General features: G+C 45.5%; 1 protein-coding gene across 1 annotated transcript in view; it reads left to right on the top strand.

The window, feature by feature from the left end:
- LOC148144324 (uncharacterized) overlaps positions 1 to 15,255 on the top strand; it is a 222,541-nt gene extending 207,286 nt beyond the window's left edge. Inside the window, exon 2 of the mRNA XM_087974670.1 lies at positions 13,108 to 15,255. Within this exon, the coding sequence (XP_087830796.1) occupies positions 13,426 to 14,718 (1,293 nt within the window). The 5' untranslated portion in view covers positions 13,108 to 13,425 and the 3' untranslated portion in view covers positions 14,719 to 15,255. The remainder of the gene's footprint in view (positions 1 to 13,107) is intronic.
- Positions 15,256 to 19,215: the final 3,960 nt, after the last annotated feature.

The following is a 19,215-nucleotide window of genomic DNA, read 5'->3' as shown; positions in this document are numbered from 1 at the left end:
GGGTGCTGGGGCAGGGGACTGAAGTGGGGATAAGTGAAGACAGGGAGAGGTTACGGCCTGATGAGTCAATGGGTGAAAAAAATCAGGTTAATGAAAGGGAGAAGTGGAAATGAGGGGCACGGGGCTGAGAAGGGAGTCGGGGGGTGGAAAGGGAGGTTATTTGAAATTGGAGAACTTGATGTTGAGTCCCACACGCTGTAGGCTGCCCGGGCGGAAGATGGGGTGTTGTTCCCCCAGTTTGCGGTTTGGTTCGTTGTGGCAATAGAGGAAGCCTAAGATGTTCTTGTCAGAAAGGGAGTGGGAAGGGGAATTAAAATGAGTGGTGATTGGGAGGTCTGGTCAGCCTCTGCAGACCCAGCTGTGATGCTCGCCAAATTGTTCCCCAAGTTTACACTGGGTATTCCCAATGTAGGTAAGACCACAATTTACAAACACGTGACAAAAGAAGTATCTCAATGTGAAGTTACAGCCATTGCTGTGAGAAAAAAAAGCAGAAAGGAGATGTATTGTTTAAATGGCGATATATTGGGATGTGGAGAAAGTGAGAACTGCAGATGCTGGAGATTAGAGTCAAAGTGTGGGGCTGGAAAAAGGCAGTAGGTCAGGCAGCATCCGAGGACCAGGAAAGTCGACATTTCGTTCCCGAGCACTTCATCAGGAATGATCTGTGGATGTGCAAAGGGGTCTCAGCATCCTTCTACACCAGTCACTGCCAGTTGTCAGACAGGTGCAGATGAAGAGCTTTTGCCTGAAATGTCGATTTTTCCTCTTCCTCAGATGCTGCCTGACTGGCTGTGCTTTTCCAGCATCACTCTAATCTCGACTCTGATTTCCAGCATCTTCAGTCCTCACTTTTGCCTGGACAGGTGCAGCAAGCAATCAGCAAGGCAAGGGGAATATTAACAAGAGGAATTGCGTTCAGAAGTGGGGATGTCTTCCTGCGTTAGGGGGTCATTAAATATTATTCAAGGCTGAGTTCATCTGATTTTTGAACACCAAAGAAGTGGATGTTTCTGGGGGAAGGCAAGTAAATGATTTAACACCAGTATAGAACAGTTACAGAGTCAGACACCAACAGAACCAGACCCTTTAGTCAAACTAGTCTAAGGCCGACTATATTCACAAACTAAACTAATTCCACCTACCTGTGATTGGCACATATTCCTCCGAACCTTTCCTATTCATATACTTATCCAAATGTCTGTTAAATGTTGTTACTCAACCTGCATCCACATTCATTCCACGTACAAACCACTCTGTGTAAAAAGAAAAGTGCCCCCCCCCCGCCTTTTTAAAATCCTTTCTCCTCGCACCTTCAAATTTGCTGCCTAAACTTGAAACTCCCACCTTAGGGAAAGGATACCAGCGGTCACCTCATCTCTGCCCCTCGCGATTTTATAAACCTCTGTCAGGTCACCTCTAAACCTCCTGTGATCCAGTGAACAAGTCCCAACCTGTTCATCTCGATGGTTGTGAATCTGCCGATAATCTGTTGAATGTTGGTGCAGGCTTGAAAGACCAAACAGCCTACTCCTGCTTCCAATGCACTGTGTGTGTGTCCAGGACAGCAAGAGAACATAAGGCATCGGAGCAGAAATTGGACCATTCAAGGTTTGCTCTGCCATTCAATCATGGCTGATAGGTTCCTCAGCCATATTCTCCCACTTCATCTCCGTAACCCTCCATCACCTTGAGACTCAAGAACGTCTCCATCTCAATCTTGAATATCCTCGGTGACCTGGCCTGCACAGCCTTCTGTGGCAGTGAATTCCATAGATTCACCGCTCTCTGGCTGAAGAAGTTTCTCCTTATCTCCATGCTGAAAGGTCTTCCCTTTACTCTAAGGCTGTGCCCACTGGTTCTAATCCCTCCAACCAATGGAAACAGCTTTCCAAATTCCACTCTGTCCAGGCTGTTCAGTATTCCTTGTTTCAATTAGGTCCCCACCCCCTCTCCACCCTGAGTGTGGGTCTGTTAATAAGCATGAAGCAGACCCTTCAGGATGAGGTCCAGCAGGGATTAGGTTCAGCAAGCTGAGATTGGAGAGAGGGTGTGTGGGGTGGAGATTTTCAACTTCAAAGGAAGAAGAGAGGAAACAGAGTTCACTATGAATGAGAATTGATCAGGTGAGCTGATGGGCCAAGAAGTGGCAGTTTAGTTTAAGAGGTGTGTAGTTTGCATTTTGGTCAAGCAATCCAGGCAGGACTGACACCGTTAAGGGGGATGTTGCAGAACAAAGAGACCTTGGAGTGCAGGTTCATAGTTCCTTGAAAGTGGAGTCACCGGTAGACAGGATAGTGAAGAAGGCATTTGGTATGCTTTCCTTTATTGGTCAGAGAAGAGAGTACAGGAATTGGGAGGTCATGTTGCAGCTGTGTAAGTCCACATTTGGAAGACTGCATTCATTTCTGGTCTCCCTGTTATAGAAAAGATGTTGTGAAACTTTGAAAGGGGTCGGAAAAGATTTTTAAGGCTCCTGTCAGAGTTGGAGGGTTCGAGCTACAGGGAGAGACTCAAATGGCTGGGGATATTTTCCCTAGAGCACTGGAGGCTGAAGGGTGACCTTATAGACGTTCGTAAGGGGCATGGATAGGGTGAATACCCAAGTTACTTTTGCCAAAGTGGAAAGGTCCAAAACTAGAAAGTATATGTTTGAGGTGAGGGAGAATTTTAAAAGGCATTTGGATGGGTACATGAAAAGGAAGGGGTTTGAGGGATTTGAGCCACATGCAGGAAAATTGGATTAGGTTGATTTAGGATATCTGTTTGGCTGGACAAGTTGGACCAAATGGGCTGTTTCCGTGTGTATGACTCTAATCTTTGGTGAAAGCAGAAGTGTGATTGTGAAGGCTGGAGTTTCAGAGCAGCTTTCAAAGATGTTTTGCCCTTAATGGGAACAGAAGAAGTTACAATGAAATCTTGCATTTGTGAGACAGCAACTGAATGAGTTGCATCCAGGATTTTGGTGGAAAGTGGGAATTCATTGCACTGTGGGGATGAAGCTCTACCTATTGAGTAATTTCTGCTGGTGAATGAAACCAGGCCTCAAGATTAGGAGGAGTAAATTTAGGACAGAGATGAGGAGGAACTGCTTTTCCTGGAGAGTAGTGAATCTATGGAATTCTCTGCCCAAAGAAGCAGTAGAGGCAGCTTCATTAAGAATATTCAAGACACAGTTGAATGGGTATTTGCAATGGTAGGGGAATTAAGGGTAGTTGGGATAATGCAGGGAGGAGAAGCTGAGAGAATGGATAGATCAGCCATGATCTTAATGAATGGCGGAGCAGGCTGGATGGGCCAAATGGCCTATTCCTGCTTCTATTACCCCGAAACTATAACCCTGCATTTCCGATGGCTAACCCACCTAACCTGCACATCCCTGGACATTATGGCCAATCCAAATCAAGGCCAGTGAGTAATGTAGTGATGTGGAAAATTAACATCAGAGAACAATTAAAAGGGACAAGGAGAGTAAATGTACCAGCAATCAAAACTAGATTCTAAAGATCACAAAAATTGAAACTAAAAATGGTGTGTCTAAATGTGTGCTGCATTGTTACAAAAGTGAATGAATTGACTACATACATTGAAGTGAATAATTGCAATCTGACACTCCTACAGAGACATGGCTTCAGGATGACAAGGATTGGATCCTGAATATTGAGGGTATCCTCAAATGGGAAGCTAGGTAAAGGTGGAGGGTTGGCACTGCTAATCAAAGCACTGATCACAGGGTAGTCTGGTGTCAGCTCAGATTTCAGGTCCTGATTTCTCTGTCCTCTGTTGATCTCCCTGTTCCCTTCTACACCTTCTGGAACAATAAAACATTCAGTCAATCAAACCCCAACCCACAATCTCCCAGCCTGTCAACATCCAGGCACACTGTAGTCACAGCAGGGAATCACACAAGGAAAATGAAACCAAATTTGAAATAAATAGGTGCTTGTGTTTAATGTTTTTTTCATTAGCAAGTAAACCAGAAATAGAGCTCTCCCAGGATTCTTATACTGCCCTATTTGAGGAATTCTCTTCCCCCTTATATCTAACTATTAGTACCCAGCTATGATTTACAACAATACTTACACCAACAGAAGTAAGGCATCTGTTCTCAAATAGGTAGAGACATACAGGATGGAAATAGACATTTTTCTCTCTCATGACCGCACCGCACTACACTTCACTTGCAGAGCTGGTCTAAAATGTCACTTTTTGTTATAAAACTTTAAGTTCTCTTGAGAAGGTGCCTTACAGGTAGTTCTGGGATTTGCATGTTAATGATGCCTGCAACCCAATCGAAAAGATGAAAGACTGAACAATCCAGGTTTGTTCAACATGTCATTTCAATGACATGGACACTGTCATGTTTTGCCATAAATTCTATGTCTTATGACCTTATTCTCCACAACCACCTAATGAAGGAGCAGCGCTCCAAATGCTAGTGCTTCCAAACAAACCTGTTAGTCTCCAACCTGGTGTTGTGTGATTTTTAACTTTATCCATTTTAGGGGGGGATTTGCAATACAAAATTATCCATAGTGTATAGGGATGTGCAGGTTAGGATGGATTGGCAGTTCTAAATTACCCATAGTGCCCAGGGATGTGCAGGTTAGGTGCATTAGTCAGGAGCGTTAGTATTATTAGAAACAAGTTTAATAAAATTTAGACGAGACCACCAAAACTGGAAACAAGACAATTTATTCTACGATCTTGCAAGAAAGGGCATCAAATGCAGAAGCAAATGAGCAAATTAGAACTTAGGTTAGTGTACAGTTGAGCTGAGTGAGGGCATCTCTCCAGACTTCTAATTACCCAATCTCTCTTACTGTACCAGACCACTGAGGAGAAAGTGAGGTCTGCAGATGCTGGAGATCAGAGCTGAAAATGTTTTGCTGGAAAAGCGCAGCAGGTCAGACAGCATCCAGGGAACAGGAGAATCGACGTTTAGGGCATAAGCCCTTCCAGACCACTGCCCAGCTGCACTCCACCCTTATTACTTCCCCCTTCCCCAGGTTGGCAACCTTCCTTTCTGTAAAAGCTGACACATACATTTATTTTGTCAAGATCAGGTTTAACATTTTGTATCAATTCTGCTGGTACATTCCATCCTCGGACATTTCATTAACTTGTATCGTTTTGTATAGCTCAAACATTTCGGTTATCTCAGCTTTTTGCTGAAAGCATAACTTTACAAAAAGAACTTTTTGTTATAGTAATTACACACCAAAGTTAGCATAAAATTAACCACAATTATACACTAAATTCACTAAAGTCCCTAAATACCTGCAGGGTTAATAGTTCTCTTGCTGTACCCCTTTTCTGCATGCTTTTTCTATATCTGCAAAAACATACTTTACCCATTTCTAACAAGTCCCCCATTTCTTTTCTTAACCATTTGTTGTTTTTGCAATCTTATGTTTTGCCCTCTTTTCACCCTATGGTGTCGAGGTTCACAATCTAGTCATTTCTGTCCTTCTAAGTTTGTACCATTATTGGTTGTTGTCCTCCCAAAGACATTACCAGCTTAGTCATTATCCATTTTAACACATTAAACCCTATCAGTAAACCTACAATAATTAGTAGCACATTAATGCCTAAATTCACGAACCGTTTTCCCACCCGGTCAATCGCCAGTTACCCCATCCCCATCCCCATCCCCATCCCCATCCCCATCCTTCATCTTTTTGGAGTTCATCTTCAATTTCTCTTGTATTGCTTATCTTTTTCTTTACTATTTCTGCCTTATCTTCCACTATGGAAGAGGTGTCTGGGATGAAGGTGCAGCATTCTTTACCAATCAGAGCACAGGTTCCCCATTTTTCAGCCAAAAGATAGTCTAAAGCCATTCGATTCTGTAAAGCTGTCAGTCTTGTGGCAATCATTTCAGTGGTTATGGCCGATATTTGGGATTGAGTTTCTCCCATCGTGCCGGTGGTATCATTAATTAAATTTTCAAGGGCAGCCACTATTTCTGTATTTCCACCCCTGCCCTTGTAGTGCCGTAGTTTGGGAGTAGTGTCCACAGTAGACGGTCTCCTTCTGAGACCTCTCTGGTCTTGCGTCTTATCCCCCCTTCCTTTCTCAGGTTGGGCTCATGCTTTTCTATTCGGAGGTGAGGGACTATATAAGCGAGGTAACAGCAGCCACTCCAACCTTTCTGGTTTTGGGGAAGTGTTTCGTCAACTTCATAACATGACACATTTGATCACACGAACATATTTTCCCCCGGGATGGATAGGCCTTCAGACCGCATACCCAATATGTTCCGTTTTATATTCGGGGAGTGGTCATGGCAATGGCTTGACTGGTGTGGACACAAGATGATTTTCCCAGTTGGAAAGGTACAGCATCATTCTGATTACAGAAACAGGTGGTGTTTACTGCTCCTTTCGGTGGGGAAATTCGAAGACAATCAATAGCGCCCTGATTTTTCAGGGCTGGCCTTGGGAACCATCCCACAAAGTTATATTTGCTCCTTTCAGATCTCCACTTTGTATTATTTGAACCCACATCAAATTATTGTACATCGTACACATTTTTAGTGAGCAATATTACTGAGGGGGGGGATTCCAGATTCGCCATGGTGTGGGACCTCTGCACAGACCCAACAGTCGGCAAGTCCCTCTTGTTTAGCATAATTCTGGCACAGCGTAGTGAAGTGATTTTTCGCTTTTCCTTGAATAGTTAGTACTACTAACATTACAATACTAAACCAGTATCTACCCATCTCTGAACTCTGCCTACTGTCCTGTCTTAACATTTTAGGTGTCACACAGCCCTTACAATCAATAACAATACATATATATATATATCAGCAAATGTTAAAAGAGTCTTTTGTCTCCGTTCATTCTTTCTTTCTTAACTTTCAGAGGGTTGTCTGTAGGATGAGCGTGCCACTCCGCCTTTGGGGCATTCACAGGACCTTTAACGCGAGTGTGATGACTCCACCCTTTCTCAGCAGTCCGAATAGCAGTTTCACTAGTCAGGAGGGTTAGGAATGGTCCCTCCCAGCTCGGGTGCAGTTTGGTATCTTTCCAGGTCTTGAACAGGACCCAATCACCCGGTTGTATTCGATGTACTGCAAACTTGAGTGGCAGTGTCTGTACCAACAGGCCTTTATTCCTAAGAATAGACAAAGAAGAGCCGAGCGCCACAATATAGTTCGTTAAAAACTTATCATTGAACTCTGACCAGCCGTTAGGCAGTCTTTCAGCCTCGATAATGCTTCCCTCTATCCCGTCTACTACAGTATATTCATTGTGCTTTTTACCCTCAATCAGCCGGGAGGACCCATCGATAAACAACCGAGCTCTCGCATGCAACGGTACGTCTCTTAAGTTCATTTGCACTTTAGTCTGATATTCAGTAATATCAAAGCAGTCATGTTCTGGATTGACAGGGGCTACCCCCCTCTCTCCGCCACAGAAATGCAGCTGGATTCAAGCAACTGTCTGTGACTAACACAAGGTCATCCTATTCTATTAAGATTGTCTCATATTTCAAGATCCTGGAGTCTGTGAGCCATTGTCCTGCATTCTGATTTAAGAATTCTTTGCCTTTTATTCCAGAAACCTTGAGACCTTTGTTAGTTAATTTAACACCGCTCGGTCTAAAGCTTAGGGATGATCGTGCTGCTCCCGTATCCACTAAGAACACTGTTTCCTCTCCTTCAGGTCCCACCTTTAAATTTATCAAGGGTTCCCGATGGGTCACAGGAGGAGGGAACCCCTGACTCCCCTAATCTTCATCAAAAATCATCAATGATACCGCTTCTCTTTGTCGTCCTAACCTTGGACATTGTCTATCGTAATTTCTTCAACTGCTGCAACGATTATTTTAGCTTTTTGTTTTTGTTTTTGTTTCTCCTCTTCCCTTTTCACATACACTTTCTGTGCCTCATATAACAGATCTTCTATCTGTTTTTCACTCCAGCCTTCTAATTTCTGTAATTTCTTTTGTATGTCCGGCCATGATTTAGTTACAAATTGGACCTTTAAAAGTCCCTGTGCTACCGGATCATCGGGATTCATTCCCGAATATTTTCTAGTGGCTTTTTTTAATCCCTGTAAAAAGGCTGATGGGGCTTCCTCCTTTTCCTGTCTTACTTCAAAAGCTTTAAAAAACTTCTGAGATTTAGGTGCTGCTTCTTTAATACTCAAAATGACCATTTCTCATAAGTCCCTCATTTTTCCTCTATCATGTTCATCCATACCCTTCCAATGGGGGTCCACATTGGGGAATTTGTTTTTGGCTGGTATCACTCCCTCACCCACCGGATGTCTCTTTTCCATTCCCTCAGAGTAGCTCTTCTAATCATGCCCCTTTCTTCTCCTGACCGTACCTGATGTGGGGTGCTGACTACTAAGGCTCCCCTAAAAGTAAGTTTCCGACTCTCCTCTACCAATAAGGCTATTGCTACCACTGCCTGCACACACTCTGGCCAGTAATGTAGTTTTCCATTCTTTAATTAACAATGAATTAATGCAGTCATGTTTTAAATTAACCATGAATCAATATAACAGGTCACTGAGAATGTATGAAGGAATCCTGCCAATTAATATTGATTCAGGCTAACACAATTGAATTATTATAAATATTAATTATTAATTATATATTTTTGCTCAAGCGCATTCATTTATAAGAACCTCAACAGATTCAATAGCACCTTTTGCAGTTAATTAAATCCCCAATTTGGTGGCAATATCTCATCATGAACGCAAAACTGATTCTTCGTGCCTCTCATCACAAAACTGTTGCCATAATCCAATTAACTTTTGTTTTTGTTCCCACTCCCTTGGGCTTAAAATTTAAGGATTACCTTGCTGTCCCCATATTGACTAGGAAAACTACGTCCTCTTTGTAAGGTACCATCTTTAAATTTATCAAGAGTTCCTGGTGGGTCCCCGGGGGCAGGAACTCCTGACACCCCTATTTTTCATCAAAGTTCATAAACGACACTGCCTTTACTTCCTTTTTCGGATCTGGACACTCTCTCTTAAAGTGACCTGTCTTTCCACAGTAATAACATCCCGCCTGTGGAGATTTCCACTTTGATCCTTGTTCCTGTCTACCAGACCCCTTAACATCTCCTCCCCGATCCTTTCTCCTCCCTTTTGTAACATCTCCTCACCCAATGTGTTGTTTAAACCTTGATTCTTTTAAAGAAATATTGCAATTTTTCTTGCTCCCTGTAATCTCAAATACAATTTATCAATTGATGCTTGCTTTTCTTTAAAGCCTGTTCCTAACTATACATTTTGGAATCTTACTTGTAAATATATATTTATATATTATAAATTCTTTTATTCAGTGTTTAATAGTCAAAATGCAAAATGCACACAGTTCCCAACTCTGAAATCCACCACAATCACCCGGTTCCAGTCCCCTGATTCAAATCCAAAACTAGTCCTCCCAAGTAGTCCTGACCAGTCATTGCTCAATTACAATGCTATAGGTCGTGAAATAACCAGAGCTGCCTTAAAAGGATTTGTCTATTCAAGTTAAAACTTCAACTGTCCTCCATAAATCGCTTTTATGTAAGGATAAAAGGGATTAGTTAGAAACTGATAGGAAGGCAGTCATGACCTGTAAAAAGAACATTTTATTTCATAATCTTGCAAAATCCTTAACCTTAAAAGAAATCATGTTAAAATTTCCATAATAGAAATCAGACTCAAAACAGTCCCGGATCTCAAGCTCCAGGGAACATTCAATCACCAACAAACAAATGTGCATTCACACTGAATCACAAAGGGTTAAACTTTCTACGAGCTGTACAGCTCTTTTCTCTCTCTCTCACACACACACACACAGACACCATGTCTCACAGACACTTTGAGTTTCCCGCAACGACTCCTCTAGCTTTTGAATATTTTTCTGGGCGTCTGCCATAAGTTAGTTACGAAGTGCACCCTCAGTAGCCCTTCAGCTACTAGCCCTTCTGATACGAAGCATGATCTGATTCCTCCTGACTGTAAGGCTGTTTTTCATTGACATTTAATCTTTTTGTTTTTTATCCTTTCCTCGCGTCCGAGGATTGTACTTCCAATCTCTTAACATTTTTCCTAAAGGACTGTCCATTGGGATGTGGTCCTCGAACGTCCGTCTCATGTCCCCTTCTACATCTAAATTGCTATTCTTATTTCCCATTTTAATACTCAGCCGTTTTCTTTATATAATTTCAATTAACCTCTCTGAAGTTCGGTGTTACCTTCTTCCACACCCACTTCAGGGTCCTAATCTCCGCGTGGGGGTTTCCCTTCTTAATAACCGGTCTAAGGCTGGGTGATCGAATCAGTAAGACACCTTACTTGTTAGATTAACCTAGCCAATTAAAGACCTTTATTCTCTATTTTTTTAAGTTGCCAATTCCCCCGTACTTCTCGTACGGAACCAACCACCAAGGTAGTACTTAAAGGTCAATTTTCATACCTTGATCTGTGCACATATGTTACTTGGTCGAATGCGCACCCCATCCCGCGGCAATACCAGACAGCAAAATACGTTGTCAATCGAGGTCGCCCGAAATTTACCTTTATCCGGGTCTTATGTACACAAGAGTAACCTGACTGAACCACCACGTCTTAGTGCCCTTCGCACCGCGGCGAAACAGCAAGTAAAGCTGCAAATTCTGGCCGCCCGCGAATGTGGGTCTTAAGTCCATAAGAGTTACCCGACCAACCGCCGTGTCTTAGTGCGCCTCGCTCGTGGCAAAGACTGACAACAAAACAAAACCAGCTGCCTACCCCAGTCACCCAGATAATACTTATTTAAGACCTTTTTCTTACCCGGGTCTTGTGCACAAGAGTTACCCGACCGACCCCGCTGCATTGCGTCTGCCCGTCCTGTCTCCAAGGTCTCCCAGTCCGGATCACACTCGCCCAGAGCTGCCTCGGCAACAAGGGGAAACTAGAGATCGCCGAAATCAGCGAGATGCACCTTCTCCGTTTCTCCAAGAATGCCGAGCGACCGGAGCTTGGGATCCCGGAACACGCCCCCAAATCTTTTAGAAACAAGTTTAATAAAATTTAGACGAGATCACCAAAACTGGAAACAAGACAATTTATTCTACGATCTTGCACGAAAGATCATCAAATGCAGGAGCAAATGAGCAAATTAGAACTCAGGTTAGTGTACAGTTATACCCTTTGAGCTGAGTGAGGGCATCTCTCCAGATTCCTAATTACCCAATCTCTCTTACTGTACCAGACCACTGCCCAGCTGCACTCCACCCTTATTACTTCCCCCTTCCCCAGGTTGGCAACCTTCCTTTCTGTAAATGCTGACACATACATTTATTTTGTCAAGATCTGGTTTCACATTTTGTATCAATTCTGCTGGTACATTCCATCCTCGGACATTTCATTAACTTGTATCGTTTTGTGTAGCTCAAGCATTTCAGTTATCTCAGCTTTTTGCTGAAAGCATAATTTTACAAAAATAATTTTTTGTTATAGTAATTACACACCAATGTTAGCATTTAATTAACCACAATTATACACTGAAAAGTCCCTCAATACCTGCAGGGTTAATAGTTCTCTTGCTGTACCCCTTTTCTGTATGCTTTTTCTACATCTGCAAAAACAACACTTTACCCCATTTTGAACAGTTTTGAGCAAAAAGGCTAGGGGAATGGTTGAGGGTGAGTTACCCTTTGGAGGGTCGGTGTGGACTCATTGCGCCGAGTGGCCTGCTTCTACACTGGGATTCTCTGAAGGGAAGGAATTTCTGCAAACTGTGCAGGGCAGCGCAGGCGGAGTGCGGGGTCCCGCTTCCGGCCGAGCCCCGCATCTCGTCCCGCCCCTTTCTCTTGCCCCGTCTCACATACCCTCCCCCACCCCCGACCCATTGATGGCGTCACAATGCGCGGAAGTGGCCCTGTCAGTTTCAGAGTGAAACTCCCTCCCTCTGGAGGAATTGTTCATCCTGGGAAGGCGAGAGAGGGGAGGGGTGGAAATCTGTTCACTTGTAGCAGCTGGAGTGAATCCAGGGAGGGAGCAGACTCTGCAAACTCAGGTATGTGTCTTAATTACCTGGGCGAGGAGAGATTGAAGGATGGGTGGGGCTGTTTTCCCCAGAGTCTGAAGGGTGACATTACAGACGTTTTATAGAATCCTGAGGGGCATGGATAGGGTCAATACTCAAGGTCTTTTCCTTCGGATGGGGGAGTCCAGAACGAGAGGGTAATAGGTTTCCGGTAAGGCCGGAGATGTAAAAGAGATCTTATGGGAAACTTTTTTGATGGAGAGGGTGGTGCAGTTATGGAATGAGCTGCCAGACGAGGTGGTGGGTTCTGGTACAATTCCAGCAGTTAAAAGGCACTTGGATGGGTGTATGAATACGAAGGGTTCAGTGGATCGGGGCCAAGTGATGGCAAATGCGACTGGAGTCATAGAGATGTACGGCACGGAAACAGATCCTTTGGTCCAACTCATTCTTGCCGAACAGATAGCCAACCCAATTTATCCCAGCTGCCAGCACCCGGCCCATATAGGGGCCAAGTGATGGCAAATGTGGCTAGATTAATTTAGGATATCTGCTCAGCTCGGACAAGTTGAGCCAAAGGGTCTGTTTCCGTGCTGTATGACTCTAATTATCTTTGGTGAAAGCAGAAGTGTAGTTGTGAAGACTGGACTTTCAGAGCAGCTTTCAAAGATGTTTTGCCCTGACTGGGAGCAGAAGAGTTTCACTGAAGTGTGACGGTGTTAATGCCTTGATGTCTCAATTTGCTCCCACCTTCCTGGGGACGTTAACCATTTCGTTCCACAAATAGCTGCATTGCAGGTTACCCCATGAATTGATACACTTATGTTTGCTTCCCAGAATCAGACCTGCTCACTGTCAACTGTATCCCAGTGTTGTGGAGTTATCCAAAATGCAGAGAGATGTCAGTCTTGACGTTTTTGCTTTTCTGCCCCTTTAAGATTCTGAATCAGCACCTTCAGGGAATTAGTTAGAGTGGAGTGAGAACAGAGGGGGGAAGAGAGTGGGATGGTGCTTTCAATTTTGTGGAATAACAAAAGAAAAGAATATTCCACAGAAAGTAGAATTCCTTGTTCCGAATTTCTACCCTGCACAGACAGTGATGGCTTTTGTAATCTCTTTTTACAGAGCATTTGAAGATCTGAAGATGGAAGTTTCAAAATCAACAGATGAAGACCTTATGCCCAAAATGTTGACTCTCCTGCTCCTCAGATGCTGCCTGACCTGCTGTGCTTTTCCAGCGCCACATTTTCTGACTCTCCAGCGTCTGCAGTCCTCACTTTGACAGTCACTCAATCCATCGGGATTGCAACCGTTTTCAACTATGATTCTGTGAGAAGGAGCAAAGCGTTTTGGTTCCTGTTTGAGTACGTTTTCAGCATCAGTGGGACTGGATGAGAGACCCTACCATTGCAGTGCACTGAGTGTGGAGCCTGAAGCAGTTATATGGCCTGGAAAGAGGAATTCACAGTGGGGAATAGGCTCTGCACATGTTTGTGTGTGGCTGAAGCTCTGGCCATGGAGAAACCAGAAGAATCCCGCCCCGTGGAGAAACCGTGGAAGTGTGGCGACTGCAAAAAAGGCTTCCGTTTCCCGTCTGCCCTGGAGACTCATCGGCACAGCCACACTGGGGAGAGGCGATTCCCCTGCCCTGTCTGTGGGAAGGGCTTCAGTGATTCCACCAACCTCCACACCCACCAGCGGGTCCACATGGGGGAGAGGCCCTTCAGCTGCCACAAGTGTGGGAAGGCCTTTTCCCAGGCCTCCAACCTCCAGACCCACCAGCGAGTCCACACAGGGGAGAGGCCCTTCAGCTGCCCTGAGTGTGGGAAGGCCTTTACCCATGCCTCCAACCTCCAGACCCACTGGCGAGTCCACACGGGGGAGAGGCCCTTCAGCTGCCTCGAGTGCGGGAAGGCCTTCAGCAATTCCTCCCACCTGCTGACCCACCGGCGGGTCCACACAGGGGAGAGGCCCTTCAGATGCCTCGAATGCGGGAAGGCCTTCAGGAATTCCTCCCACTTGCTGACCCACCAGCGGGTCCACACGGGGGAGAGGCCCTTCAGCTGCCCTGAATGTGGGAAGGCCTTCAGCAATTCCTCCCACCTGCGGAGCCACCAGTGGGTCCACACGGGGGAGAGGCCCTTCAGCTGCCCTGAGTGTGGGAAGGCCTTCAGTAATTCCTCCCACCTGCTGAGGCACCAGCGGGTCCACACCGGGGAGAGGCCCTTCAGCTGCCCTGAGTGCGGGAAGGCCTTCAGTAATTCCTCCACCCTTCTGAGGCACCAGCAGGTCCACACGGGGGAAAGGCCCTTCAGCTGCCCTGAGTGCGGGAAGGCCTTCACCAATTCTTCTAACCTGCTAAGCCACCAGCAGGTCCACACTGGGAAGAGGCTGTTCCCTTGCACAGAGTGTGGGAAGGCCTTCAGGTATTCTTCTCACTTGCTGACCCACTGGCGGGTCCACACCGGGGAGAGGCCCTTCAGCTGCCCCGAGTGTGGGAAGGCCTTCAGGCATTCCACTAACCTGCTGACCCACCGGCGGGTGCACACAGGGGTGAGGCCGTTCCCATGCCAGGAGTGCGGGAAGGCCTTCAGCAATTCCTCTAACCTGCTGAGGCACCAGCAGGTCCACACGGGGGAGAGGCCCTTTAGCTGCCCCGAGTGCGGGAAGGCCTTCACCCGCTCCTCCTACCTGCGGAGCCACCAGCGAGTTCATGTGCCATCGCAGGGGGATTGAAGGAATGACGGCCAAGTGCCATTATCGACTGGACTATCAACCTGTTTCCAGGGACTCCCGGGTTCGATTTCCACTGCAGCAGATGGTGGAATTGGAATTTAGTCAGAAATCTGGAGTTCAGAATCTAACGGTGAAACCATTGTCGGTGGGGTGGGGGTGGAAGAAAACTCCCACCTGATTCACGCAGTTCTTTTTTAGGGAGAGGATTCACTCAGTCGTCCCAGCTGCATCCTTTACCTGATCTGGCCTACACGTGACTCCAGACCCACAGCTGTATGATTGACTCTGCACTGTCCATCCAACTTACTTGGATACAGGATACGGGTTGAAAATGCTGAGTGAGGCAATACTTTCTCCAGGTTAAGGGTGTACCAAGGATCCAATTACAAAGGGCAACTTGGTGGTGACCGATAATGAAGAAAGTGAGGGGTCGGAGGGAGTGTGTGCACTTTGACTGTGAGCTGTTTTTAAAACATTGCTACTTTTTCAATGCCTTTCTGTTGGGAGATTCTGAAGCTGTAACAAAGTTGGGTCGCAATAAAGATTACTTGAACTTCACGCCGAGTTCAGACTCTCATTGAGAGCTTTGAATTGCAACAGATTTTTGTTTTAAAACTGCGCGTTTCGTACAGGTGAAAGTGAGAACTGCTGATGCTGGAGATCAGAGTCAAGATTAGAGTGGTGCTGGCAACGCACAGCAGGTCAGGCAGCATCTAAGGAGCAGGAAAATCGACATTTTTCGGGCAATGTTGATTTTCCTGCTCCTCAGATGCTGCCTGACCTGTTGTGCTCATTTCTGACAGTCTCCTGTACTATGTTTCCAATGTTGTTTATCGGTTGCAGCAGTGAATGAGTGGCCAGTATTGTTAGAAATTGTGAATTTTTCAGGAGTGCATGTACTACATCATCCCATTGTCATTGTACAGTTTCCTGGCAGTACTGGGAGGTGTGGGCTGTGTCCACTGGAAATGATGTGGAGGTGCCGGTGTTGGACCGGTGGGGTGGATAAAGTTAAAAATCACACAACACCAGGTTATCTTCCTTCTGGTTTATTTGGAAGCACTGGCTTTTGAAGCGCTGCTCCTTCATCAGGTAGCTGTGGAGCAGAATCATAAGACACAGAATTTATAGCAAAAGCTGACGGTGTCATGCAACTGATAAGATATTGAACAAATCTAGATTGCGGATTAGTCTTTCATCTTTTACCATGGGTTGCAGGTTTCAGTTCATTAATATGTAAACCCCAGAACTACTTTTAATTCACCTTCTCGAGATGGTTTAAGGTTTTATAAAAATAGGTGACGTCTCAGCTCAGATACTGCATAAAAGGTGTGAGGTTCGAGTCTGTATCTGTTAGAAACGAAAACCGCTTCTCAATAATCGCTCTAGACAAATTCAGGAAAACAAAGTTTTATTAACAAGCCAAGTCTGCAGAGTTGGGCACCCTTAAAGAAAAGGCGCGCTGAGGCTTACAAAGTCTCCCATTATATACAGCACAAGTCCCTCCTCTCCTTGGCTCCAACAAGCCATGAGGTTCACATTCTTAAAAACATCATTATTTTTATCACAAAGTCTGCAACAAATGTTTTCAGAGTCTCTAAAGTTGTTGTTTTTCTCACCCTGTAGTCTTATCAGTCAAAGACTTATTCTTCTCTGTCTGTGCTAGCAGTCTTATCAGTCAAGGACTCATCCTTCCCTGTCTGTGTTAGTAGCTTCATCAATCAAGAGCCTGCTTGTTTTTACTATCGCTCACAAATTGTCAGCATTCTGCACAATTTAAACTATTCTTCTTTTGAGTATATAAAATGGTTGTTAGAAAAGAAACAAAAGTTTTGTCTTTTATTATAGATCAGTCTGTGGTCCAGGCACATCTTAAAGTTTAAACCGAAATTCCCTCTCACAATTCCACCCTTTTCTTTCCTTAAGATGTGCCTGACCAAGATAAGCCCCCCCTTCCCTCAAGGGCCCGGGAAATCCTTGGTCTTTCGCAGCAACATCACTTTAAGTTCCCGCGTCCCATGTTGTGGAACCACCACTGCCTGGAGTCGGGAAATATTTTCCTGAATTAAAAACTGAATACAGGGAGTTAGGCAGGGTAATACGAGAAGAAGAATCATGCCTCCCCCAACCACCAGCAACTGCTAACATTTAAAACAGTGGCTATTCTAGAGATGAGATCAATAAACAGGTTTTGTGTAACATCAGGGAGTTCAATCTTTCCTTCTACCTCTGCGTATACAGATGGCACTTTAGGGAGTACGACCGTGCCCTGACGGTCTTGCTCTTACCCCAACCCCCGATCAGTGATCTGTATCTTGGTCTCCTTGACTCTGTAAACCTGCTCCCTGAGCAACACGGAGGATAGGTCCCACCTCCCAGTTTTGCTGATACACACCCAGCGGTCATTTTTGGGCATCCATGGATTTTGCCACCGTATCCTTTATTATATACCTGATAATAGGGTCTCCCATCCTCCCAACATTCATGGCGTGCACTCACATCGTAACACCTATCGTCCACATAGGAATGGGACACAAATGATCCCGAATAGATTCGAATCCCAAGTCTTACTGTAGTTCGACATTTGTCACATCTCCCCTCACCCTCCCCCACATACAGGAGTAAACTGATCAATATCCCCACCAATACAGTCCAAGTAGAGTTCATTATTGCTGTCTTTTCAGTTTTACCGACAACGGCTTGTCCCCTTGCTCGCATGTCCAGGTGCTTTCTTCTTCAGGCGGAACAGGCCCCTTTATCCTTGATGCGTGGACCCACCCTTTTTCTTTCGTCCGGACAGCTGCTTCAGTTGTTAACAAAACCAGGAACGGACCTTCCCACCGCGGCTGGAGCTTTTCGGCCTTCCAGGTCTTAACAAGTATCCAATCTCCGGGCTCCACCTTATGCAGGAGGAAGTCGAGCGGCGGAGTCTGAGCCAGGAGACCTTTCCTCCGGAGTTCTGCAAAAGAACGGGATAAGGCCAGTAAATAGGTTCGGATAAATACATCCCCCCTTGTAGAGTGGGACATCCATCAACCTTACTCCAATACGGTAATCCGAACAGCATTTCATAGGGGGAAACCCCGACATCTCGGCGAGGTGCTGTACGTATCCTCAATAGGGCAATGGGCAGGCACTTTGGCCAGGGTAACTTAGTTTCTAACATCAGCTTAGTCAATTGGGTCTTGAGCGTGCCATTCATTCTCTCAACTCGACCCGAACTCTGAGGATGCCAGGGTGTGTGGAATTTCCATTGGATACCCAGGGCATTACAGATCAAATGGTGTAGCTTAGAAATAAAATGCGTCCCGCAGTCGGAGTCGATAGATTCCATTATGCCATATCTCGGGATTATGTTCTCTAACAACAGTCGGGCCACGGTTGGTGCATCGTCTTTGGCAGTTGGGAAAGCCTCTACCCAGTGAGTGAAATGGTCTACTATTACTAGCAGATATTTCCATCTCTGTACTGGGGGTAATTCTGTAAAGTCGACTTGGATCCTCTGAAATGGCCTAATCGCTAGGGGCTGACCACCAGCTGGCATAGAACGCATGGCTTTCTGATTAATACGCCGGCAAGTGGGGCATCCGACTACCTCTTGTCGGGCTAATGTGTATATCCCCCTGCATACATAGTCTCTCAGGATTGTGTCACACATGGCTTGCACCCCCCAGTGGGTCTGATGGTGTAATCGGTGCAGAATACCCCGGGTGATCTGTTTGTTCAGTACTTGTCTCCCATCAGGAACCGTCCACTTCCCGTTAGTATCTAGCTGGGCACCCAATTGATCCATTTTATCAATCTCCCCCTGGGTGAAGACGGGTTGTTTAGCTGCCACTGCCTGTATACAGGTCGGCCATCCACATGACACAGGGTCTAACATTTTTGACAAAAATGCAACCGGCTGACGTTTCCCTGCCCGCAGCTGAGTAAGCACACCCTGGGCAATTCCACCGGCGCTATTGACATATAACTGGAACGGTTCCTTCAGGGTGGGTAAAGCCAATACCGGAGCTCGAATCAGTTTATTTTTAATAATATTAAATCGCTGCTCCTCCTCATCTGACCAGTCCACCTTTTGTCCTTCTTGTCCCAGTTTGTCGTACAAAATTTTTAATAAAGTGGTGTAACTTTCAATCCATATCCGGCAATACCCTACTAGTCCCAGGAATTGTCTGACTTCCTTCTTCGTCCTGGGTATTGGCATACCCGTAATCCCTGATATTCGTTCTGGCGTGATACGGCGGTGCCCCTTACTGACTTGATGGCCCAGATATCTTACTTCTCGCTCCACAAACTGGAGTTTTGTCCTGGAGACGCGTAGACTCTGTTTCCCCAGGAAGTTCAGCAGGGCAACGGTGTCTGCTCGTACCTCCTCTTCTCTTGGTCCTGAGAGTAAGAGATCATCGACATACTGGAGCAATTGATTCTCCGCGTTACATCGAAATCCTCCTAAGATCTGCTCCAGTATTTGTCCAAACAAATTGGGTGACTCCG

Source organism: Chiloscyllium plagiosum, unplaced genomic scaffold (genome assembly GCF_037043375.1).
Source record: "Chiloscyllium plagiosum isolate Xiang-an unplaced genomic scaffold, Cpla_swu_hap1 HiC_scaffold_27, whole genome shotgun sequence".
In the NCBI taxonomy this organism is placed as follows: Eukaryota; Metazoa; Chordata; class Chondrichthyes; order Orectolobiformes; family Hemiscylliidae; genus Chiloscyllium; species Chiloscyllium plagiosum.
This window is presented reverse-complemented; position numbering and strand designations above follow the sequence as displayed.